Below are 26,501 nucleotides of genomic sequence, written 5' to 3'. Positions count from 1 at the left end.
TACTCTTTTTTTTTTTTTTTTTTTTTTTTTGATTCAGGGTATTGTCTTTCGTCAGCATTGTATTACCAATATCTAGCTCATGTTAGAGTATAATTATTTCTGTTTTTCAACTCAAATACACATCTTTTGAAACCACACTGTGTGCATCGCAGTCAGGCAGTATTTCCCCCAAGGCCCACTCAGCCTCCCTGCCAAGAATTTGAAGAGGAAGATGGAATGATTGTTCCTTAGAGTTTCTCTGTGAATAGTGATTCTCTGAAATATTCATCTAAATGAAGCAATTGTTTTTCCTGAGTAAGGAAAAAAAATTCAGACAGCAGTTACCTGAATTCTAACATACTGATGGAAACCTCCCAGGATCCCAGGCAAGGGGGCATCAAGCAGTAGCAAATGAGAATAGGACTCCGAAATTTGAAAAGTGATAACAAGAAGACATTTTTTCCCTCTGTGGCCCACATTGGTTGCTATTAAAACGGTGCTAAGATAGGAACTTTATTTATAAAACAGACTCATTAGTTTTCTATAGACGTAAATTTTCTATGTTACAGTGGTGCGCTTTTTCTGAAGTTCAAAACCTTCTTGTAAAATTATAATGAGGCAGAGTAGAGGCCAGAGCTAAAAGGATTCAAGTCAGTGCTTGCTCATTGTGGTAGTGTGCTTTCCTTAAAGATGCTGAGTTATTTCTGAAACTTAGCAGATTCTGGTTTTCTTCGGTCCTGTGGTCATCAGCTCTTTGGGGTAGTGTTGTCAGATTGTTGTTCCTTCTAGTACAGTTGCTATTTTAGCTCTTTAGTATTCAGTATTCATTCAGAGTCCTCTCTACCTGCTATAGAATGTTTCACCGTGAAGGATGTGCTGACTCCTCAGTACTAGGAGTGTGGACTCTGGGAAAACTTCTACCTTGCTGTTGAAGTGGAAAAGTCAGTATTCAGGACTTTTAGCCTGGCTTTCTGATGTGATTGTATCTGATATTAGTATAGAGAAGACCCAGTTAATGGGCTCAGAGCAAAGAAGTCCAAAGCCTTTTTCAGCATTTAACAGGTTCACAATGGGAAAGTCCAAAGGCAAGAAATTTTTGCATTGTCCTCAATTAATACATATCCTCATTAAAAAAATTTTTTTTAAATGTTTATTTATTTTTGAAGGAGAGAGAGACAGTATGAGTGGGGAAGGGGCAGAGAGAGAGGCAGACACAGAATCTGAAGCAGGCTCCAGGCTCTGAGCTGTCAGCAGAAAGCCCAACATGGGGCTCGAACTCACAATCCGCAAGATCATGACCTGAGCTGAGGTTGGATGCTCAACCGAGCCACCCAGGCGCCCCCATATCCTCATTTTTAATTGAGATGCTTTTATATAAAGTGAAATCCATGGATGAGTTTTGACAATACATATACCTATGTAACCAACACCTCAGTCAGGAAATGGAATGTTTTCATCACTCTCCGAATTTCCCTAATTCTCCATTCCATTCAGTCCAGATTTAGGCAACAACTGTTCTGATTAGTATCACTGTAGATTAGCTTTTTGTATTCTTAAATATCATATAAATGGAATCATATAATATTGCCTTTTTTTCTGGCTTTCATTCAATACACTTTTTTTTAATGTTTATTTAGTTTTGAGAGAGAGAGAGTGAGCCAGGGAATGGGCAGAGAGAGAGAGTGAGACAGAGAATCCAAAGCAGACTCTGAACTGACAGCGGCAGAGCCTGATACGGGGCTCAAACTTTAAACCATGAGATCATGACTGAGCTGAAGTCAGACACTTAACGGAATGAGTCACCCAGGTCCCTCAACACACTGTTTTTGATATCCATTTTGTTTCATGTATCAGAAATGTATTCTTATTTCTGTGTACTCTTATTTCCATTATATGAATGTATCACAATTTATTTATCCATGGTTCTGTTGATGAACATTTGAGTTGGGTTCAGTTTTGACTCTTTTGAATAAAGCTGTTATAAACATTCTTATACCAGCCTATTGTGGACATTTCTATTGGATAAGTACCTAGGAGCATATGTGGTAGCTCACAGGGTGTGTGTGTGTGTGTGTGTGTGTGTGTGTGTGTGTGTGTGTGTAATGTTTATTTAGTTTTGAAAGAGAAAGAGACATAGCATGAGTAGGGGAAGGGCAGAGAAGGAGTGAGGGAGACAGTCTGAAGCAGGTTCTAGGCTCTGAGCTGTCAGCACTGAGCCCAATGTGGGGCTCTAACCCATGAACTGTGAGATCATGACCTGAGCTGAAGTTGGACGCTCAACCGACTGAGCCACCCAGGTGCCCCACAGGGTGTGTGTTTTTATAAGAAATGCCAAATGGTTTTCTACAGTGGTGATAACACTGTACAATCCCACTAGCCCTATTTGAGAGTTTTAGTTGTTTCCTATTTTTGCCAGTGTGTGGTGGTATTTGGTCCCTTTTTATTTAGCAATTCTTATGGGTGGGAAATTGTATTGCACTGTGGTTTTAATTTGCGTTTCCTTGATTGCTAGTTTTATAGAATACCTTTTCATATATTTATCAATCTTTTTATATCTTCTTTAGTCAACTATTTGTGTCTCACCCATTTTTTCATTCAATATTTGAATGATGAATGACTAAGTACAAGAGTGACTTCTGTGATTGTTGACTTTTATCACACACATTTCAGCATTTACATGCACACCTGATAACCCTTCTGCTCCAAGAAATGATATTATCACCTTTCTACCTAAAAGACCTGTAGAGGGATCTGTTTGTTCAGTGATAGTATGTGTTTTCCACAAGTAGACTTTAGTTTTGAACTACGACAATGAAATAGAAATATCTGGCAACAATTGAAGACGGACTTATCTTTTCATATTTTAACATCTGTATTCCCCATGCTTTACGTTAGACTATGAGAAAGGTTTTTGAATATACTTTAGGAATGGAAAACTTAGGGGCGCCTGGGTGGCTTAGTCGGTTAAGCATCCGACTTTCGCTTGGGTCATGATCTCGCGGTTCGTGGGTTCGAGCCCCGCGTCGGGCTCTGTGCTGACTGCCAGCTCAGAGCCTGGAGCCTGTTTCAGTCTGTGACTCCCTCTCTCTCTGACCCCCCCTGCTCACGCTGTCTCTCTCTCTCTCCTAGAAATAAATAAAAACATTAAAAAAAATAAAAAAAAAAGGAATGGAAAAATTATTCTGTTAATTTTTTTATGTATTTGTTGCTTAACGGTTTTAAAAATGATAGGAAGTAACAGATTATATAGACAGTAATAAAGTGATATGGACAGCGGTACACTTCCTAAATGTGAAAAAAGCCTATACATTGTCTATGTTTAATCATTGGTATATCCCTGCACTTTAAACTTAGCATTTGATTATATATTTGATACGTGGTGTCAGTTAACATAAGAGAAAAAAGCAAAAGTAGTTCCTGTTTCCTTCATGGAATTGAAAGGTGAGACACTTGAAATATCAAACATGTTCACTTGTTTAGCCTTCTACTTTCTCTAATATACATTAAAAAAAAAAAGACAACTCACAATATGTCAATTCTCTGTGGTCAAGCTTATCCCTTTATCAACCCAATAGTTACCGCATTTAAAAAAAATTATTAGTCTGTGTTCCCAACTGTTCCCTAAATGTTCTAGCACTGTTGTCTTTTTATAAGCAGAAGGGGGAGGTCCTTGTATTCAAGACCTGTGCTTGCCAATTTCAGCAAGTTCTGTATAATTCAGCATAATCACAGTATGACCATTAAAATCAGGATATTAGCATCAGTATATTAGATTTTCTTTTCCTCAGACCCCAAATGCATTTCACTAGTTGTTCAAATAATATCTCCTATAATAAAAAGATTCCATTTAAAATCATATGAGGACTGTGTGCAGTTATCTTGTATCTGGAACAGTGTCTTGATCTTTACTTTCATTCCTTTAACACTTTTGAAGATTATAGGGCAGTCATTTTGTACAAGGACCCTTAAAGCGGGTTTGTCTAGTGTTTCCTCATTAGTGGATTCAGGTTATGCATTGTTGGCAAGAATTTCGAAGAAGCAATGCTATGTTTCTTTCATTACTTCTTATTAGGTAAACGTAATATCAATTAATTCATCACATTACTGATGTTCACTTTCAGCCTTTCTCAGTCTTTTTACATTGGGGAAACACTTAATCTTAGGAATCACATAGAATTATTATATCTACAGCTCATGTTCCAACAACTTGATCAGTAAGTTGTAGATAAAATAATTTATTGATAATTGTCAGTCTTTTGAATAGAGAATGTTGTCTGTGGATCTGTTTGTATTGGCAAGTTCATTAGTCCCCTCTTTTTGTGTGATTACTTTTTCCCACAAAGTGTATCTCTTCTAAATACAAGTTAGTGGACCAGGTAGAGGGGTTCCAGTTTTTTGTCTTTTACTTTACTACGTTGTCATTTCTTCCTTATTTAAATGGGCCTTACCTTAAATTTCTATATGAGATCCAAATGCAAGAATAGTTTTCCCTTCATATTTAAAACTAAAAGTGACATTTTAGCGAACTTTTCTTGGGGGAAAATACAACCCCCTGTTAATTAAGCTTAACTTACTTTCTTTGAGACAAATCTCTTTTATCTTTGCATCAATTTTACAGATTCATAAGAAATGTAATAAATTTCACATAACTAGCTTAAACCAAAATGGGGCTTAATTTTTCTTAATATAGGCTCAGCAGACTTAATTTAAATAAAGGTTGTAAATTGATTTTAATATTCGCGGCATGAAAAATTTTCAACAGTGTTGAATAGTAAAGCTACTCAAACCATAAGCCAAAACAATATGAATAAAAATATTGCCTAGACAGTATTTTATAAAAGACTTGGAGAAGACATTTCCTTATTCAGTGATATGATCTGGCTCAAATGTAGGCCTATGAGTTAGGAAAGCCCTTCTTTTATTAGGGTCATATATGCATAAAAGTGTTTTTTTCATCTAAAAATTATTTTTACTTCTTTATTGTGAATTTACCTCTTTACCTTTTTAATGTAAAAGTTATATTTACCTCAAGTGCTTTTTTTAATGCTTCACAAATATCAATATAGGGTCAAACACGAGTTAAGCCAACATGTATAAACTTTTTTATCCAGCTGAAATGAAAGTGTTTCTTAGCTTACTCTTGATATTCATTGAGTAGGAAAAAGATTGTTTGAATATGTGAGAGGTTGAAAACTAAGCATAATATTCATTGGTTTCTTGTGAATAGCAGGATATTCTTTTCTCCGCAGAAACCCAGAACTTGTCTGTGGCAGATCAGTAAGTAAAACTCATCTTTTATAAAACTGCAGCTCTTCCTTTTCCTCAAGGCAAATTTTCATAATCAGAAGATTCAGAAAAAGAATTCTGCCCAGTGATCCATTTGTGTTGAAAAGGAAGAAAATCAGTTGGTTTTTGTTCTGTATCTCCACGTGATTTCCAATAAGACTGAGACTTGATGATATCTTTCTTTACTTAAGCCCAGAAGCAGTGGAAACATTTCATGATCACTTTTTTTAACGTGATGTTTTCTGAAAGTTCATTTTCCTTTTAAATCCAAGTATCTTGTCCAGTGAAGTCTAAGCATTGTCTTCATATCTGACTGAGACTGAAGAGTAAGTGCTACATTGGCTGGTTTTAGCTAGTCTTTCATCTTCAGAATATTCAACAAATTCTAGCCTTCTATTGTCTTAGAAGGACCCCTTTCAGCTCAGATACCCTGTTGAGAATTTTTCCTCTGCTGAGCCACTGACTTCTTTATATAGTAGAAAAAATTCTTTAAACATTCTGTAGTGAAATGACCTTTGTTTAATGAAGTTAACCATTTTGTAGTGTCTTATTTTGCCTCAAGGGTTTTTCACACCAGTACATAGATGGCTTCTGTGTCAATTCAGATCCCCAGAGAAATAGATCAAGACAGGTGGATAGGTAGCCCCTAATCAGAATTGGCGATTGGAGGGGCGCCTGGGTGGCTTAGTTGGTTAAGCGTCCGACTTCGGCGTGGGTCATGATCTCGTGGTTCGTGGGTTCGAGCCCCGTGTCAGGCTCTATGCTGACTGCCAGCTCAGAGCCTGGAGCCTGTTTCAGAGTCTGTGACTCCCTCTCTCTCTGACCCTCCCCTGCTCACGCTGTCTCTCTCTCTCTCCTAGAAATAAATAAAACATTAAAAAAAAATTAAAAAAAAAAAAAAAGAATTGGCGATTGGAGCATTCCCACCATGCTCATTCATTTACCAGGAGAAGAATTAGAGACATGATGGCCAGGTGTGAATGTTGCAGCAGATTCCAAGATGAGGTAGCTGGTGGCTGTCAGGCAGCTGTGGTCTTCATAACAGGGTCTGTTGAAGGGATAGCTGAGCAGAGCACCATTGTGGCCACCCTCCTTTATCCCATTTGAGCTTTGACACCATACTGCCATATGAATACCTTTCTTACCCTGCTCATGTTTGATACCTTCACCCAAACAGATGTTCTCATTCTGCCCTGTCTTTGACCTGCTGGGCTTCTTCATTATTGGATCACTCCTTACTTCAGGTTTTGACACCAGTGCTGGTTCACCTTTCTTTTCTCTTACCATCCCCCACATACAAGCAGGCCCTTCTTACTCTTCTTAAATTGATCCCCCTCTGCTGGACTGCCATCCTGCCTCCCACATATATACCTAACTTGCCTGGTTCCACCAAATGGCCTTAGGATTAGATTGTGGAGGGAAGGGATAGTAGAAGGAAGAGGAGCAGCCACCAGGTTTGTTACATGTGCATTTGATTAGAATATAGTACTATTCACTGAGACAGAGAAAAGAATAGAAGGATCTAAGAACTAATTTGGGCTGTGTGTGTGTGTGTGTGTGTGTGTGTGTGTGTGTGTTCGCGCGCGCGCATGCACGCGTGTGCATGCAAACTGGTTTGGATTTTATGATCATGAATTTGGGGGTGGTTGTGAGACATTTTGGTAAAATTAATAGACTTAACAGAGGAGTTTGACTTGAGATAATAGAATTGCTTGTCATTAGCTTCTATGTGATAGTTAAAACCCTAGGTTTTAAAGAAACTTCAGAGAAGGAAGGAGCTAGCAACAGAGAGCAACAGCAGTGCTCAAGGAGTGATACCAAAAAAAAAAAAAAAAGAATGATACCAAAGGAAATTAAGGGACAAGAGAATTGTAAAGAAGTAGGGGTGCTTGTTCCATAATGTACAAAGCTATGAAAATGAAAAGATCCAGTTTAGCAGCCAGTTTAAAATTTAGTTTTAATGGACTAAATGCAGATTGCAGAGGTAGAAGTAGAGTTGAATGGGAACAAGGAATTAAATTTGGCCAAAACAAAAATATATATGTTAAAAAAACCAAAAAAATACAATAGGTATTGTAATGTGAACTAAGAAATAGTGTTTCATGTTATTTCTGGTAGATATATATGATTGATGAGCCATCTGGACTTAAATCACTGTTCCAAACCATAAAATTTAATGAATATTTGCTGCTCACACGAATACTTACACAGTGCTCCCCATATTGTTCATTTTGTGTTTCTTTTGTTAATCTACATTGCTAAGGACCTGTTCAGCCAATTTTGGAATCCCTGGAAGATTTTCACCTTAAGTTGCATCTTTGGTTTCCTGGTTAACCACAGTATAAGCCAATTCTAGTTGGGAACTAGAATTACCCAACAAATATTGTGCTTTTGAAGTATCAATCTTTTTAGTCATGTATATGTTTTTTTATAGCTTGTATTAAATAAAATAACAAGAAATTTGATTAAAGGAGAAAAATGATAAAATAAATAAGTGTTAAGGCTAGATTTATACTGTTAGTTTAAAAAATACCAACATGTAACATATTCAGTACACCTTTTAAAGATATGTTTAAAATAATTGATATTGTGTTTGTGACCTGGCTTGAAGTTCTTTGGTGAAAAAGAATCCGTATAATTGCCTTTAAAAAGCTTTAATAATGATTTACTCACTAAAAAACACTTTGAGCACTAAGCTGAACATTTATGACTTTGGGTAGGTGCTGAAGATAACTGTGATGAAAAAGGAAAGTCATTTTCCTGAGGAAGCTTAAATTCTAATGGGAAGAGACAGATAATACATGAATGGATGGATAGATAGATACACACTTACTATATTGCAGACACTATTNTAAGATTGTGACCTGAGCTGAAGTTGGACGCTTAACTAACTGAGCCACCCAGGTGCCCCGGGAGTTATTATTTTAAATAAAATTATTAGAGAAAGTGTCATTGCTTAGAGGATATGTGAACTGATCCCGAAGAAAGTTTTGGGCAGAGCCTTATGGATATATGGGGGAGAGCATTCAGGCAGGGGGAGTGGCCAGTGCAAAGGCTCTGAGATAGCAACATTATTTTCTTCGTGAAGAAAGAACAAGGTTAAAAAGAGTAGACTAAAATAAAAAAGAAATAACACAATATAAGCTCATAGTGGTGATGATGTGTTTAGATTATTATATAGACAGGCAACCATAAAAATTGACATTGTGAGTGAAATGGCATTGTATCATGTATTCCCAGAACTGTTAATCAGTTTGGCTATAATAATTAACAAGTAAAATATTAACTTGGAGTATATATAGACTTCATAAGTATGAAGTCGGAGTGTTGGTAAGTGGTGTGGCCAGAAGAGGGCTCCTGGTGATTAGGGAAGCTTCTTTAGGATTCAGGGAAAATCCTAAACTGCTTGCTGAAGGGGATTCTAAGCTTTGAGTTATCTTTTTGATCATCAGTACAGTTTGGTTTGTTTTCCTGTGAGCTACATCTTCAAGCTGCTTCTTAAATGACTTTGTAGTCTAATGGATCATATCCTGCCATGTAATTCTAAAAATGTCAAAAATTCTAAAAATTTCACAGTCATTTGGAGGCGTTGGCAGTTTGCTTAAAGTCACCCCTTGTTTTAACTAGTGTTCCTCAGTTAGATTTAAAGGTAATTTGAAGGTTAGTGTTTGCCTTGGAAACATCTTTTGAGGCTTATAGTTCTAGTTCACTCTTAAGACAGGTTTTCAGAGCTCAACTTGTTTAACACATGAACTTGCCCTCTTTGATTCCTTTAATCATCCTAAAATAAGTTTGAATGGTTTTTAAATAATCAAAGATTTTTGAAAAGCAAGGTTCATGAGAAACTAGTTAAAAAGTTTCTGAGCAACTAGTTTAAAAAAATAGCACTGAAATTAGGTCTGAAATGTCACTAAATTAACAAAGTATAATGATTAAAAGTTACTCACTGTTTTTTAGGAGTTGGGTAAAAGTCCTGGAGTAATTCTCTTTTATCACAGTAACCTTATTTCTGAATTTTTTTGAAAAGCAAAGTTATTATACTACTTCTCCTTGATCCTAGGATGGAACTGACTGTAGAGGCATCTCTCTCTTCAGACATCCTTAGGTTCATAATTCCCTGGACTTCACACTGTAGTGAAAGATGCTGCCAGAAGAACCCTATTCTGCCCACTGTAATTACAAAGGGAAAAGTGATGATGCCATTCTCTCTTTTTCTTTATATAAAGTATAACTAGATTTAATATAGGCTATCTGATCTTTTCATTTATTTGAGAAATTTAGTGATGAATATCTATTAGAGCTTTCAATTTCTTTGATAATTTATCCTTTGTTATATATCCAGAAGCCACAGTTGGTAATGCTGTGGCTTCTTCATTGGTATCTCAAAATACTGTGTGAATCTTGCATTGCAAGCATTGCTCTGTCTAAAGGATTGAGATAAAATAGGTACTATTCATGCTCATTATTTGCAGATTCTGTATTTGCAAATCTGCTTATGCACTACAGTTTATTTTTGACACCAAAAAGCAATATTCATGATGTTTTCAGTCATTTGTGGACATGAACATGCACAGGGTAGCAAAAAATCACTTGGCATGCACATTCCCTTCTGAGGTCAAACAAAGTGACTCTCTGCCTTTTTGTTTCAGCTCTCATACTGTAAACAAGTGTCCTTTTTATGGTCTATTTAGTAAAATATTTTTCACTAAAAGCTTTTCATTGGTGATTTGGCCGTTTAAAATGGTCTCCAGGCATAGTGGTGAGGTTCTGTCTAATGTCATGATGTGCCTTATGGAGAGCATAAGCTAAACTTTGTTCAGGAGTGAATTTATAGTGCTGTTGACTGTGAGTTCAAGGTTAATGAATCAACAATATGTGTTCAGTTCATGTCTTTATTTAGAAGTATACATATGAAAAGGTTATATATTGATCAGTTGGCCAAAATGTGACCAAGGCTTGCAGGAACTTAACACTGTGTTTCCCCTAGGAGCAGTGGCTCAATATTTGCGGTAGCGATATAGAACACAATTACTGTGAATAATGACAATGGACTGTGTTTAATTAAGGGTGGTGATTTATAGAGATTTTAGGTATCTGAAATATTTCATGATTCCCTCTCTCTAAGCCATTGTTTTAGGTTTGTTTAAATACATACACACATACAGAATTATTTATAATATAAAATCTGATTTTTTTCCATGGGTTCTGGTTGGGTTAAAAGTCAGTGATTAACTTGTAAAGAAACATTGCTAAACATTATTCTCTAGAAAATTAAAATGTGCCAGAAGCATATCGAGTGTTCAGTAAGTATTTGTTTTAGAATAATAATCTTTAGGCATTGGAGTGATTCTGGTTTTGGAAGTCTGGGTATCAGTGTTAGAGAATAATATTCTTAGGATTTTGCCGTATATAGTTAATGTAGACTGAGGCACGTGAAAGAAAACACAGTTGATGTCTATTTCTGGTCCCTACTTTGCTTGAAGCTAGCTGGAAGCTAGCAATCTTGAGAAATTTACTTAAATCCCTTAGAGCTTCAGTTGCTTTGTCTGTGAAGTGAAGAACATTTTCAATTTAAAATTTCTATGGTTTTCTTGACTTTGAATCATTTCAACTCTTCTCATGCCCAATTGTCAAGGAAATTGGGTAATTTAATGTCAAAATATATTAGCCATCAGATTTTCTTTTCCTGACTTCCAAGTTTGGTCTCACTAGTTATAGATAAAAACATAAGTTATGTATTTGATATATCTTGACATTATATACTTCTACTGGTAAAAGGAAATAAAAGCATTTCTGGATTTTACACTGATTTCTTTTTTAGGATACAGGATCCTGTTTGTTGATGTTAGTGTTTCTTACAGGTTCTAATTACAGAATTAGAATTTTAAAAGTGAAAGTGTGCATTTTTTGTTAATATTTTATTAGCTCTTCCTGTATGGCAGTTTTTAAGTTTCAGATCAACTTTTTTTTTTTTTTTTAATGTTGGGCTTTATAAACTGTTTTTAAAAAGATCCCCCATCATACGTATTTAGTTGATTCTGATTTCCTATTACTTATTGGATGAATGTTTATGATTTTAATTCGTTCATTAGCTTATTTAATAGATTATTATTAGAATGAACTAATTTCCTGAAAACAGTAGATTTTAAAAAGTTTTTTTGTTTATGAATACCAATAGAAAATGAAATTTTCATTCCCATTTTCCCTTTTCAAACTGGGTCAGAGTAATCCCGTCTAATATATATATTACTTGGACAAATTTTTATATAAGCCTGTCAGTTAGATATTTTTAGCCTCTTCAAATATTCTGGGATTCCTCTCATCTGACTTTTAGCTGTGTCATTGTATATTTTATATTGGCTGTGCTTTAAATCTGATTCTTTTACTTGGATTTACCATTTTTGACCAGGTCTATTTGTAAGAATCTGTATTATTTTGAAAGCTATCTCTATGCTGTGGTTGTAAATATGAGTCAATTAACTTTATTGGCTTAAAGTAAGACACTTTGTTCTCTGTTCCTCCCAATATAACACTAAAGTTACAGAATAGTAGTGATTTGAATTTTAATTATTCATAATTGGTAACAGAAGTGTTCACCAATGACCAATACTAGTACTATTTTAGAAATGCCAGTCATAAACTTTCTATTTGTTGATAGGCTGACTGCTGACCAGTAGTCTCCTCCCTACTTTTCGCATATTCTTTATGATTAGTTTTATGACCTTTGTTCTTTCACCTTTGAACTTTATGAGTTGCTTTTAATATGGCATTTAACCTGTTTCAATCTCTTAAAAATATGCCTGTTAGGTTGGACACACGAAGGGCAGTTGGTTAGGTTCTGCCTTATCCCAAGGCATTGATCCTGGTATCATGCTGTTCTGTGCATAAACATCCAACTGAAAAATGTTTTGTTAATGTTAGGAGAGTTGACTTTAGATACAGTTACTAAAGCAAGATTTTGATTGTTTGAAGGAAACCTATGAATAGTAGATTTACCTTTATGTACATTGGGATACTATATATATTCATTTGTGTAGGTCAGTGTTTTTCAGCGTGTTATTTTTAATCTTCCTTTCTCTAGTGTTTTCATAGTTTGTCTTCTAAATATACTAGCCAATAAGATTTTGATGACCTTTATTTTCTGTAGTTTTTTATTTAAAAATTTTTTTTGGTAGAAAACAACAGATATGTTTAATCTGCTTTTCCAAAGACCTACTTTCTACCTCAAATAGAAATTTGGCTATTGTGCTTATCTGAGTTGTAAATAAGAATCACTTGACTTTTTAAAGCTGTATTTAATATGTATTACATCATGGTTTATTGATTATATTTGATCTTCAAAATCTCATGCACCTAGGAAAGTTTCCTTCTTCTCTCCCTAGAGGACTATTTTATACCTCTTTCTTCAAATTTCTAACACTATTCTCCCAAGATCACTCTGATGATGATGATGACAGTAACGACATTGCTTCCTACTTTAGAAGGAAAAAGGAAAACAGTAGAAGTAATGAGTAGGAAATTTCCAAAGGCTCCTACCTCTATAAAAAACCACTATTTCCAGCTATTTCCACATTGAAAAATATGGTAAACAGAAATAAATTTAAAGTACTGTAATGCCACACTTCTTTTCTGTCTTTTACCATACATGAAGTTTCCATTTTTTTAACTAAAATTAGTCTTCCATTTTTGAATTCTTTCTCATCATCCCCTTTTAATTACGTAAGAAGAACATCAGTTTAATCAGATTTCTACTAACAAAACTCCTATTACTAGTGACTTCCATGTTACTGAATCCGGGGGTCAGTTCTTTCTGTTCATCCTACTTGATCTGTTGTCACCAGTTGAGGTTTAAACTTTGTCCTCTGGGTATGCTTTCTTTACTTGAATGCTTTGAAGATACCACGCATTCCCAGTCCTCCTTATTAGTTACCTTTGTTGGTTACTCTTCTCTTTGAATGTTGGAGTGCCTCATAGCTCAACCGTTGGAACTCTTCTCTTTCTACACTTACACTTCTAGTTGTAATTAGAATTAAAGAATTTTCCCCCCACACTACAGCTTATTTCTTAGAAAGTGTAGATTATAGAAAATAAAATGAAATATTGGTATTTTAAAACCATCTTTCAGATTTTCAGACCTCATTTCAAAACTTGCAGTGAGAACTGATGCACCTTGGAGGATCACCATCTAGTGGCAAGGGTTGGAAAAATAGATAAGGCTGTTTTAATTTTTTTTTTTTAATGTTTTATTTATTTCTAGGAGAGAGAGAGAGAGAGCGTGAGCAGGGGAGGGTCAGAGAGAGAGGGAGTCACAGACTGAAGCAGGCTCCAGGCTCTGAGCTGGCAGTCAGCACAGAGCCCGACGCGGGGCTCGAACCCATGAACCGCGAGATCATGACCTAAGCGAAAGTCGGACGCTTAACCGACTAAGCCACCCAGGCGCCCCGATAAGGCTGTTTTAATAAAGACCATTGTGATATTATGTAGTTATTCTTAGGCATTATAGAAGATGGATGTTGTATTTCTTTTATCTATAAGCCTACAAAGATATTTTTAAAAGGAGTTTTATGTGAACTTGGGCAGTGTATTGGCATTATTTTATATAACTTCAAACATGTCCATATAGATATCTGCAAAGGGTGAAATTTAAGAATGACCATTATGAAAAGATTCTATATCAGATCAAATTTCAGCATCTATAAAACAAAAGCAAATGTGTCTGATATTTAACATTTGAGAAATGCAGTTAAAAAATAAATTTTAGATGCTTATAATACCACCACCCAAAAGCAGTTTTTATTTTGAAATACTGTCTTTATGAAGTTTAAAAATCATGTTGTGATCATATAATTTCCCTTAGCATTAATATAAACATCCATGTCCTCACAAATTTTTAAAAAATGAACATTGAGTTTAGGGATTGCACTATATATCCCATCTCATGGATTTCTTTTCTTGAACATTTGGGTTTTGATTATTTTTACTTACATTTATTTTTATTTTTTGCTTTTGTGGATAAAGCTGCAGTGAGCCTCCTTTGCATAATTTTTTTTTCTGTTTTAGGATTACTTCCTTAGGATAGATTGCCAGAAGTGGAGTTACTGGGTCAGAGGGTATGAACTTACAAACTTTTTTCCTTTTTTAAAAAAATAAAAATAAATTTTTTGTTTATTTGCTGTCCATTCAGTTTATATTCATTGTGAAAAACGAAAATCATAATGAATTAGACTTCGTGTCATCAGAAAACTGTGTCTTAAGGCAAGGTTCATTGATCAGAGAAGTTTGGGAAATTCCTAAAGTAAGAAGGCCTTTTTATCTTGGTTTACCTCAGCTTTTCCTGAACTTAACTGAGCATTGAGTAATTTTTTTATGATATACTTCATAACATTTTCTGGAAGCTTTACAAAAGATATCATTTATGAGCTGAACTAAAATTGAAAATCATTTTATTGGTTAAATTATGTTTTGTTGGTCAAAGCAACTAAATTATAAAGCTTCATTCTAAAATTGGTTTTTTAAAGATTAAAGCTGTTTACTATGTGATTTTTGTGTTTGTCTTAATAAAGTGTCATAAATTTCTACATTTTAAACTTTATTGATTCCTAAAGAACATCTTAATGTCTCAATAGCGTCAAATACTTTATAATCTTTAATGAAATTTGGAATATAGACCTAGAACATAAAAGCGGAAGATGATATAGTCTATACAAACCTTTTTCTCCCCCCCCCAATCTTTCCCTACAGAATGTGAAATCCTTTGCATCTTCTGATAGTCTAGCCAAGGTCCAAGAAGTAGCAAGCTGGCTTTTGGAAATGAATCAGGAACTGCTCTCTGTGGGCAGCAAAAGACGACGAACTGGAGGCTCTCTGAGAGGTAACCCTTCCTCAAGCCAGGCAGATGAGGAGCAGATGAACCGCGTGGTGGAGGAGCAGCAGCAGCAGCAGCAGCAGCAGCTCCGACAACAAGAGGAGGAGCACACTGCAAGGAATGGTGACGTCATCCGAGCAGAACCTAGACTTGGAGACCAAAGCAACTCCCAGCAAGGACAGTTGGAAGAAAACAATAATCGATTCATTTCGGTAGATGAGGACTCCTCAGGAAATCAGGAAGAACAAGAAGAAGACGAAGAACATGCTGGTGAACAAGATGAGGAGGATGAGGAGGAAGAGGAAATGGACCAGGAGAGTGATGATTTTGATCAGTCTGATGACAGTAGCAGGGAAGATGAACATACACATAGTAACAGTGTCACAAACTCCACTAGTATCGTGGACCTGCCTATTCACCAACTCTCCTCCCCATTCTATACAAAGACAACAAAAGTGAGTATATCTGGTCCGCTGTTCCCTGAGACGTTTACTTATCCATATTCATCGTAATGAAACTGTCCTCACAGTCTTTGTCATTACAAAATTCATCGTCAGATGTGTAATAATAAAATGAACTAATTTTTGTTTTCCATAAGGTATTAGAAACAGAAATACCGATATGGGACAGTCTTATTACAGAGGGAAGGTAATTGATCTTATTACTATGAACAATCATCAATAACAAATTTTACTATAAATTTTATCCCTAAAGTGGGAGTTAGTGGTTTGTGTGCAGCAGAGAGTATTGTAGTGCAACATGATTTGTGTAAATCAAGTCATAAAGAACTTTTTTTTATTTACAAAATGCAGCTGCTGGGGTGGGCTGTGTATTCACAGGTGTTACTCCAGGGCGCAAGTTATTGTCGAGTTTTTGCCACTACTTGCTTTATTAGCAGTTTTTGTTTTCCTTCCCATTCCTAGAAGACAGCTCTGTTGCATGTGCTTTCTTATCTCATCCAGTTAGTGGTACCCCATGGAGTTAGCCATAGTCTTGTTTCAAAGGGTAGACAGACTCCTGTCTAAACCGGAGAAATCTTACCAACTCTGTGACTTGTTGATTAATCTAGTGCTAAGAAAAACAATTCCATTGGATACAGTCCTTTGTGGCTATGCCAGAAATTAAGGACTAAAGTATATAGTCAGTCATACTATCTATCATCTTTGCTACTAGATAGACAAGGAGGTCCTGAAACATTGAAGTCTGTTCGAGATGGAAGGAGGAAGTGATTGGGCAGCTGCAGGAAATTTGGAATTGCCAATGCTTGTTCTTTGGGATGGCATGTGGGCTTCTTTCCTCAATATATTCCTGGATACTCCTTAAAATTGTGGTTATGACAAGGGGTGGGGATTGTAGAGGAAAAGAAGCAGCATTATTTCTCTCATTCCCCAATTCTGTTGTAGTCTCTCCCATCCTACTCTCCCCCTGCCCCACGCCCTAATCGAATATAATCAAAATGAGATGATGTAGTGCCTGGGTTTTGCTTCAAAATAATACTGAAGGAGAGAAAAGGAGAGGGTATAGATTGGACATGAGTTGTGATTGTTGAAGCCAGGTAACAGAGATTGGGGTGGACATGGTTCATGGGTATTGTTCTGTGTCATTTTTAAAGTATGTTTAAAATAGTCTATAATCAAAACATTTTTAAGTTGTAAAGAATGTGAACATATGTACACACTAACCCTAGAAAATGATAATCAAAGTTGTAAATAGGAGTTTTCTTTACATACCTTTGTTGTTAACTAACTCCTAAGTCAAATAGGTGCTGACTTCTCCTCCTCATTGAATTTTATTTTCTCTGTATTTTGGTGCTTTTGAAATTTCAGGAGATTCAATAAGACATCAGGTACTTTTCTCTAGAGTTAGAATTTAATCAATATTTTAGGCACTGTTGCTATCTATGGTCTATTTAAAGAGGAGAGAAAGTTAAAAAAATTATAGTCAGAATGAATGAGGTATATAGCACAACTTTTGTCCTCCCCTCCCCTCCCCCCAAGGGTTCTATGCCCATAAATCTTTATGTTTGCATGCCGTTTGGTTCTTTATTTATCGTTTGAAAATTAGATAAAAATCATGAATATCTATGTAGAGTAGACTTATAAGGTAAACAGTTTTTTGGTATAGAACATTTCATTCAAATAATAGCTTACTTTATAGACATTAAAATGAATAATGTCCATAGTTATCCTCTTACTCTTATTTGCTTATTTTTTAATTTCTTAGTGAATCATTGATTTAGCCCATAAAAAATATACAAACAGATGTAACATCATCTCAATAATGTAACTTGACCTGGAATAAAGTATATCAGACACTAGGTTTAATGCTTGAATTGCCCTATCATTTTTGCTTAAGGTTGTGAAACTTTAAAGTCTTTATAAAACATGTTTATCCCAAATTTACCTAGCCTGTCTGCAAGTTTAGATTTTATTTAGTTGGTTTGATCTGAGAAGGAGCTGGCTTCAGTAGTGGTTTATATCCATTCTGCCATCTCTTTCTCAAGGTGTTGAAGAAGTGCTTTGAATCTCTGCCCCTAATAGCGATAGCCGGCTTTGTTGGTGAGGCTAAGACCTTTTATAATACAGTCCACCCAGCTTCTGTCCCCCAGATCTTTTGATCTCTGTCCCGCAAGGTTACTACATAAGGGGAGGAGGGTGTTCTATCTCTCTTTTTCCTGAGAATTCAAGTGGAAGATTGGGGTTTAGTGTTTCATTGCATTATCGTGATTAAGAAAGAAGTTTAATCAAAACTAAGTCTTGTTGAACAATGCAAAGCTATCAGTGAGTTCTGCTATGTTTTAAATTAAAAACAAGAAAGCCAGCTACACAAAACATATTTTTCCAAAAGGAAAAGTCATTAGATTGTTCTGAAGAAAAACTACTAGTACACAGGTTTGACAGACGCTTTATCTTTTTTTTTCCCCCCTTCAAGATGAAACTGTAAACAGAACTTTTAGGTGTTGTCTTATATAGTTATATAGTTACCCGTTTAAAAATAAAAGTAACAATTTTAAGGCAGATTTTTCTAGTGTCTGGGTCATGAATGCAAGATATTGTGCATCCACACAAGGCCACAGGAGTGGAGTGAGCACTAGCAACAGCAGGGATAGATGTGTATATGTGAGTGAGTATCTATGTGTGTGTATATGTATATGTATGTTGTGTATACACTTTTGATACGTTGTTTATTTTGAGGTCATTTTACTTTACAGACATGGCAAGAAGAATATAAACTATTTCACTGCCAAGGCAATGATGCCCTTCTACAACGTAGTATTTCAGGCTTTATTTGGCCCATTTTCCTTTTTCTCTCTTGAAACTCTTCTTTAGAATCATTCCCAGAGTGCTTTATTTTTTTCACCAACATTTTACAGATGTCGCCTATTAATTCATTGCTTAAAAAGAAAAGGTCAGTCACATATGTATATAAATCTTTTTAATATAGTAAATAAGGAAATGCTCTCATTATTTCAAATACAGTAAAACTGTGGATTGTGAATAACTTCTACGAGTGTTCCGCAAGATGAGCAAACATTTAGAAAACACTTTAACTTAATAAACGAGCAATGTCTTGCAATACGAGTAGTATGTGATGCCAAATGTCACATGATCACAACTCACTTTGATATACAAGTGCTTTGATTACAACATGTTTCTGGAATGAATTATGCTCCCAAACCAAGGTTTTAGTGTATTTTTATTTTGGAGCAGCTTTAAATTTTGATCATTATAAACATAAAACACTTCTACAGACATTACCCTTGCCCACAGTTTCTTTTAAGTCTTCTTAAACTGTGACTTTTAAGAAGAGTAGTGGTATAAGAATCTTTTTTTTTCTTAAATAGTTTATTGTCAAGTTGGTTTCCATATAACACCCAGTGCTCATCCCCACAAGTGCCCTCCCCCATGCCCATCACTCCCCTTCTCCTCTCCACCACCCCCATCAGCCCTCAGTTTGTTCTCAGCATTCAAGAATCTCTCATGGTTTGCCTCCCTCCCTCTAAGAATCTTTTTAAAATCCCCGTTTTTAATGTTAATATGGGATTTGCCTTCTATAGTTTTATCCAACATATCTTTCAAGTTCTTTTTTTTTTTTTTTGGCAATTTCTTAAATATACCCTGGGGCCAACTATACTTATTTATTCATCATTCCTGAACATGCTATATATGCAAATATATTATAAGAAAATCCATTTTTGGTCCTTCCTTGCCTTGGTCTTTTCTTCAAGAATGTATTGAAACTATTAAAACCCTTAGGACAATCTTTTTTCCCCCTAGTCACCAAAGATTTGTTCATATGGGAACCTATGTAATAATGTGCATTAGAAATTTCAGACCATCTTCATGTTAAAAGTCAAGGGTAGTGGTAGTCAAGAATTGGTATTTATTAAGCCCATATACTGTTTGCAAGTTCTCATGATAGACTAGTAAGTAGAAGTTGCAGAGAGACCAAATGATTCACCCAAAAATGACACTGTAAGTGACCAGAGATTTTAATCCAGATCTGCCATATGCAATGCTGCCCCTTATGGTAGAATTTGGAAAATTTTACTAGATTTTCAGCAGAATTACAAGTCTATTTAGGTTCTAGACTCTGGAGTATGATAGCTTTCTAATACAATGTCACATTTGAAATCATGAGGGCTCAGTTAGGTGGTTTTCTGTGTGTTATTTAACAAAAATTATTGAAGATATAAAGATTCAAAGCTAAAAACGTAACAAGAAGAAATTGTAGTGAAATTTGAGATTGGAAAACAAGTATCAATTTTCCATAGTGCACCAAACATGTTATTAACCAAGGGTTTTATGCTGGCTATTTCTGTAAATTTGACTAGTCTGCCCATAAATTCTAAACTCAACTTGCTTCCTCAGATAGGAATGCTCATCTTTTCAGTTTTAACTCCCTCTGTATAACCTTATATTTAAAAAAAAAAAAAAAAAGTCTTGGCATGCCTGGTTGGCTCAGTCCATTAAGTGACACTTGGTTTTGCCTCAGGTCATGAACTCATGGTTGTGAGATGGAGCCCCACGTTGAGCTTGTGCTGGGCGTGGAGTCTGCTTTAGATTCTCTTTTTCCTTCTTCTTTTGCCCCTCCTCTGCTTGTGTGGGGGGGAACCCTTGTTTTTTAAGAGATGCCCAGCCCATACATAAGACTCCTTTTACATGTTTAATGCAGAGTAGCAACTCATTTTCCACTAAAACGAAAAGCAAATGAGGTTACCATTAGGCTAAGTCTTTTGTATTCTCCTAATGTTTTCATGAAGAAAACCATGTTTGAGCACCAGTTTCTACTTATTCCATGTCTGTCTTGTTGTCTTCCATCTGTTGTCACATAATTTCATTCCTTAAACTCGAATTAGCCATGTTTTCCATCCTGTTAGATTTCTCCTAGTAGCTAAGCAGCTTTTTTATCCTTTTTGACTCAAATAAGAAATACATGTCTATTAAAATTGACAAAAGTCTGAGGATTTTTCTTGTTTCTAGGTTCTAAACAATAGAGAGATTCGGCACAAGGATCACTAGCCAATTAGGGGATTAGACTAGAAACAGTCTAATCTAGTTTCTAGTCTACCATCCTCCAACCATTCCTTTGAACCAGAGCTCCTGGGTAACATCTGAAATTTAACAGGCTCTAAATTCTCTTCTGTTGAATGTAGAGTTCTAGAGAGTGATGGCTGCTTTAGGAAGTCCCTAGCCTTGTCTTGTTCTTGCTAAGATAAAGAACTTATATTCAAATTCTGTTAGGTGTAAATACGTCCAGAGACCAAAGAGAGCTATGTAAGGCAGTCATCTTGAATAACATCCACTAGTAAACATAGCCCAATGAATAGAGCCATGCTTCCCACCTTTGTGAAGGAGGATACCATAGAAATATTCACTCTGCCCAGTTTAACCCAATATTAAACACATGGATTTAGGATGCCTGGGTGGCTCAGTCAGTTAAGTGTTGGACTCATGCCTCAGGTCATGATCTCATGGTTTGTGGGTTTGGGCCCTGTGTCGGGCTCTGTGCTGACGTTGCAGAGCGTGCTTGGGATTCTCTCTCTCCCTTTCTTTCTGCTCCTTCCCCGCTTGTGCATGTGTGTGTCTCTCTGTGTGTCCCCCTCCCTTCTTTCTCAAATAAACATTAAAATTATTTTTTAAAAACTTGAGGAAAAAAACACGTGGATTCACTCATATGTGGAATTTAAAAAGTAAGCAAAGGCAAAAGAGAGGCAAACCAAGAAACAGACTCTTAATGACAGGGAACAAACTGATGGTTACCAGAGGGGAGGTGGGTGGGAGATGAGTAAAATAGGTGATGGGGATTAAGGAGTGCACTTGTGATGAGCACTGGGTGTTATACTGAAGTGTTGAATCATTAAATTGTACACCTGAAAATATCATACTGTATGTTAACTAACTGGAATTTAAATAAAAACTTTAAAAAAAAATAAACATGTGGGGAGGATAGTGGAAGTAGAAGGAAGGGGACACCCTGGAGAAGATGGGTTTTCCCCTAAAATGGTAGAATGAAAAGAGCTTTTCAGATTTGAACTTGAATTCTGATTTTGCCACCTTAATAAGGATTAAGTAAAAAAATATATGTATAGCAAGTAAGTACTGTAGTGTGTGAGACAGGTAGTTGACAAATGAAGGCCTGTGACTTGATTTTCTTTATCTGTCTCCTATCCGTTACCCCTAATCTCACAGAATACACTTCATTCCCCACAACAGAAACCAGTCTTTTGGTATTTTTTAATGACCTTTAGAATTCAGTCATCACATCACCCTCTAGTGGAAAAATATATAAGTAAATAGTTAAGTACTTTAAAGAGTTTACTTATGGATTGGAAACAAACCGTAATAAGCCCATTGCTAATAAAAATAAAAACATGACATAAATTTCCAAGGGAATGCTATTCACAGATCTTCCCAGTTGATAGGTATATGCGATTTCCTTTAATTAGAATTTGTTAGGTTTCTCTAAACTTCATTCTTATAAAGGATGTTTGTTTATTTATTTATTTTTAATGTTTATTTATTTTTTCAGAGAGAGAGAGAATGAGTGGGGGAGAGGCAGAGAGAGAGGGAGACACAGAATCCAAAGCAGGCTTCAGGCTTTGCAGTGCCAGCACAGAGCCTAACACAGTGCTCAAACCCATGAACTTTGAGATCATGACTTGAGCTGATCTCGGATGCCTAACTGACTGAGCCATCGAGGCTCCCCAGAACATCTGTATATTTAAATGCTTTGTGAATCTTACAAATGAATGCCAAAATGAATTTTAGTTTATCATTGATTTCTAATTAATTCTTGGTAGTGCAGTTTAAAAAATATCTGTCAACATTATTTTAAATCATAATAGGTCTAAATGTTAGTCATATTTAAATCTGTATCTATACTGCAAGTAATTAAAGATTATTCTAATTATGGATTTTCATTCTACACCAAAAGAATAGTCTTCCCAGAGAATGGAGAATTTAAAAAAAAATTAATAGTGTTTCATTGGTTTTTGCTGTAAGGAGATAATAAACTTCTGTGATGTATTCACAAATAGTTATCCTCAAAATGTTCCTGATGCAAATTGTTTCATATGTGTATAATTATAATGACCTGATCTATATCAGTATTCTTTTTATTGGTGATGGGGAAGATGGTATGAAGAGGACAAAGGAGTATGTATATATCATAATGAGTTCTGTTTTCACTTTGCTGCATAACCCCAAAATTATGTCTTGAGCTCTCCTCGTTACCAGTTGTCTCTTGAGCATTGTCATCTGAGTGATCCACTGAATGCTAAATGTACTATTTCTTCATACCAGTTAATAATTTTTCTCCCCAGATTTTCTGGTCTCTGTTAGTATCCTGATTTTCTTCTGCTCATTTGGTGGAAAAATGGTTTGACTTTTTCTTATCATATAAACCTATGGGTCTGCTGAAGAGCTTTACAGACTTGAGTACTTGGTCTTCCATTTACTTACCCCCAGGTGCTTGTAAGGTCCAAATTGGAGAGTCTATGTTTAAAAATGGTAACAGCATCTCTGTTTAGGTTTCTCTTCATACCAGGCTATAATGCCATGTGCTTGACAGTGAGTTAGCAGTATGAATGATTGGATGAATTGTTTTAAAATGGATTTTTGTCTCTGCATGGATTAGTAACCTCAATATAAATATCTGCTGACCAGTTTCCTACTAATGAAGTCAAACCCATAACTGGACATTTGAAGAAATCTTTCACAGTGATAACGTAGTGTCTTTCTACCTGATTTCATTTCCATGGATCCACTTGCTTTTAATGATCCCTGTTTTCTCTAGCTGGCCAGATCCTTCAAACCCAGGTCAGATTCCATCTCTATTTTGATAGCTTCTTAGAATTAGAACCGTCATTGAACCAGTTTTTGGTTCTTCACATTACACAGTTCATTGGTATTGCCTTGTGACTCTTGGGTAAGTTTTGTCTTGAGTTGACATTTACTACTTTTATTTTTTTGAACAGTAGAAATTTGATGTATCTGTCTCTAGTGCTAATTTAGGTTGAGAGTTACAGTTCACAAACTGAAATGTGAACAATTCTCATTTCACGTCTTAAGATGTATCCAGGCTAGACTATAAATTATAAATAAGTATGGCATTTAAATTTAGATTAAAACTCAAATACGCAATATAAAGATAGTTTACATTGAAGAATGTTATAATACAATTAGCCATTCTAGGGTAAGACTCTCCTGAGAAATTGAAATTCCAGTTTAAGAACCATGTTGCTAAGATGCAGAAATTAATTGAAGGCAACTTCTATAACCATTAGAAATCATCTTTTTGAAGAAAACTTAACAACAGGAAAATGCTTAAAAATACACTGTTTACCAAAAATATAGAATATACTACTCTTAAGTAGTATGATCCTACTTATGAAAGAAACATACATTAAACCTGTATGTGCATAGTAAAAGGCCAGGAAGAAACTACATGTTGGGAATTCCCTCTAAATATCATTATTTCTATGATATATACTTTTCAGAATTTCTCAAGGTTGCTACAACAAGCATATATTACTATGATTTATTAAGAAAAAAACTGTGTCTCCTGGAAACTAGTTCTTATTTTACTTAGTCCTTTGGAATAACTTCCGTAATAATAATGCTCCAATAGATTGAACAGAAAGGACCCCTCATAAGGGAGGGCATTATATAATCTCTTCATGAAAATGCAACTGAATACATACAGGAAAGGCAATGGATTCTAATTAAGTGTTCTTTGGGGCGCCTGGGTGGCTTAGTCGGTTAAGCGCCAGCTTCAGCTCAGGTCATGATCTCATGGTTCGTGGGTTTGAGCCCTGCATCAGGCTCTGTGCTGACAGCTAGCTCAGAGCCTGGAGCCAGTTTCAGATTCTGTATCTCCCTCTCTCTCTGACCTTCCCCTGTTCATGCTCACGCGCGTGCTCTCTCTCAGAAATAAATAAAACATTAAAAAATTTTAAAAAGAGTTCTTTGTATAACCAATTCTTCATATCTCTGGAACTCAGGGATCACCCTGGCAATTTTCTAAGGTCAACTTCCCACATTATTACAAGAGTAACAGTATAATGGTACCTCTTTTTGTTTTTAAGACATTTATTTATTTTAAATGTTTATTTTTGAGGGAGAGCATGAGTGGGGCAGGGGTAGAGAGACAGAGGGACAGAGGATTTGAAGTGGGCTCTGCCTTGACAGCAGTGAGCCTGTGTGGGGTTCAGACTCTCAGACTGTGAGATTATGACCTGAGCTGCAGTCAGATGCTCAACTGACTGAGCCACTCAGGTGCCCCAAGACATCTTCTTAATACGTGGTTTCTTTAGAGAGTTAGAGTAGCCTTGACAGCAGTTTTGGCTGTCCATGAAATGTGAATATCATGCCTTTTAAAATCTTTCCAGAGGCAATTTCGGAGTCTTTTAAAACATATTTCTATAGTGTTTTTCTGGGAAGTCACCAGTATTTTCCCTCCCCTCTCCTATTCCTAACCCCCTATTTCTTCAAACTAAGTAATGTATTTAAACTGCTTAGATTTTTCCTCCTATTTTTAAGTCTTCTGAGATAATATCTGAATGGGAGGGGACCTTTGAGATCACCAAGTCCAAACTTGTGCTTTTGGCTTTATCAGTAGACTTGGGCTTCAAAATGAAGTCGTCACAAAGAAAAACTGCATGTGAAGTAATATGTTTTTAGACAGTTCTACATGATGACATCTATTACTCTTCTTTGGTCCTTGTTCTTCCTTCTAGAGCAATGACAGCCCTTCTTATAGAAGACTGCTGTCATATTCATCCATAATCTTTTCTCCAGATTGAATCCCTCCGTGAGTTTTCCAGGGTCATCATCCTTGTTGCTCTTCTCTGGACAGACTACTCTTGAAGTGTTATGTCCCATAGTCACTGCGGTGCTGCTGACATGCAGTAGAGCCATACTGTCACCTGTTCCTATTCTGAACCTCATCAATATAATGAAAATAGCATTGATAATGATATTAATAATGATAATAAGCCATTTATTGGACACTACTATGTGTTAAGAGACTGTGGTACATTCTTTCCCTATAGAATCTCATTTAATCTTAACAGTCCTGTTATGTAAGTTCTAATTTTTATCCCCATATCATAGATGAGAAAGAAGAGGTAAAATAATTCATCCCAGCCAGTCAGCTGGTCAGTAGTAGTGGAACTAGGATTTGAACCCAGATATCATTCTGGGTGCAGGTTATACTTTTGTTAAAATTTGAAAATTCAGTGAAACCGTTATTTTGGGAGGAGGTGGACTGTTAACTAACCCATAAAGCTACCATCCTAACATTAGTTTTCATGCTACCAAAAGGTACCCCAACTTAATCTCTGCTCCCGTGGTATATTTATTATGACTCATATCATATTGTATTAAAATTGTTTTGGTGCCTCCCTCCTATTCAAGCCCTTTGATTTCTTATTTATCTTGCCTAATAATGTTTATCATGTATAAGATGCCCCACTACCTAATAACTTGTCAGTAAATAGTGAATAAAGTTACATATTATTTACAAATTCTTGACCACATGGATATGTATTTTGCATAACAGTGGTTAGTGTATATACTGTTTTGTATTCCTGCTTTTAGAAACATTTCTGTGCTGGTTTTTGTGTAGACATAAGTTTTTGACTCCTTTGGATAAATACCAACCAGCATGATTGATAGACCATATGGTAAGAGTATGTTTAATTTTGTAAGAAACTGCCGAACTGTCTTTCAGAGTGGCTGTACCAGCAGTGAATGAGAGTTGCTGTTGCCAGCTTTTGTTGTCAGTATTTTGGACTGTGGCCATTCTAATAGGTGTGTAGTGGTATCTTATTATAGTTTTAATTTGAAATTTTGTAATGACATGATGT

At 35.8% G+C, this 26,501-nt stretch overlaps 1 protein-coding gene across 2 annotated transcripts in view; it reads left to right on the top strand.

Annotated features, from left to right (window-relative positions):
- Positions 1–26,501, top strand: part of FBXW7 (F-box and WD repeat domain containing 7) — a 224,627-nt gene that overhangs the window by 117,763 nt on the left and 80,363 nt on the right. Inside the window, exons 2-3 of one of the 2 annotated variants that reach the window (XM_077770910.1) lie at positions 14,326–14,375; positions 15,007–15,585. In XM_077770910.1, coding sequence (XP_077627036.1) covers positions 15,076–15,585 — 510 coding nt within the window. In that variant the 5' untranslated portion in view covers positions 14,326–14,375; positions 15,007–15,075. The remainder of the gene's footprint in view (positions 1–14,325; positions 14,376–15,006; positions 15,586–26,501) is intronic. The other variant, XM_077770909.1, reaches the window with a different exon arrangement.

Source organism: Crocuta crocuta, unplaced genomic scaffold (genome assembly GCF_008692635.1).
Source record: "Crocuta crocuta isolate KB4526 unplaced genomic scaffold, BGI_CrCroc_1.0 scaffold166, whole genome shotgun sequence".
NCBI classification, from domain to species: Eukaryota; Metazoa; Chordata; class Mammalia; order Carnivora; family Hyaenidae; genus Crocuta; species Crocuta crocuta.
Note: the sequence above shows the minus strand (reverse complement) of the source record. Positions and strands in the feature narration are given on the sequence as shown.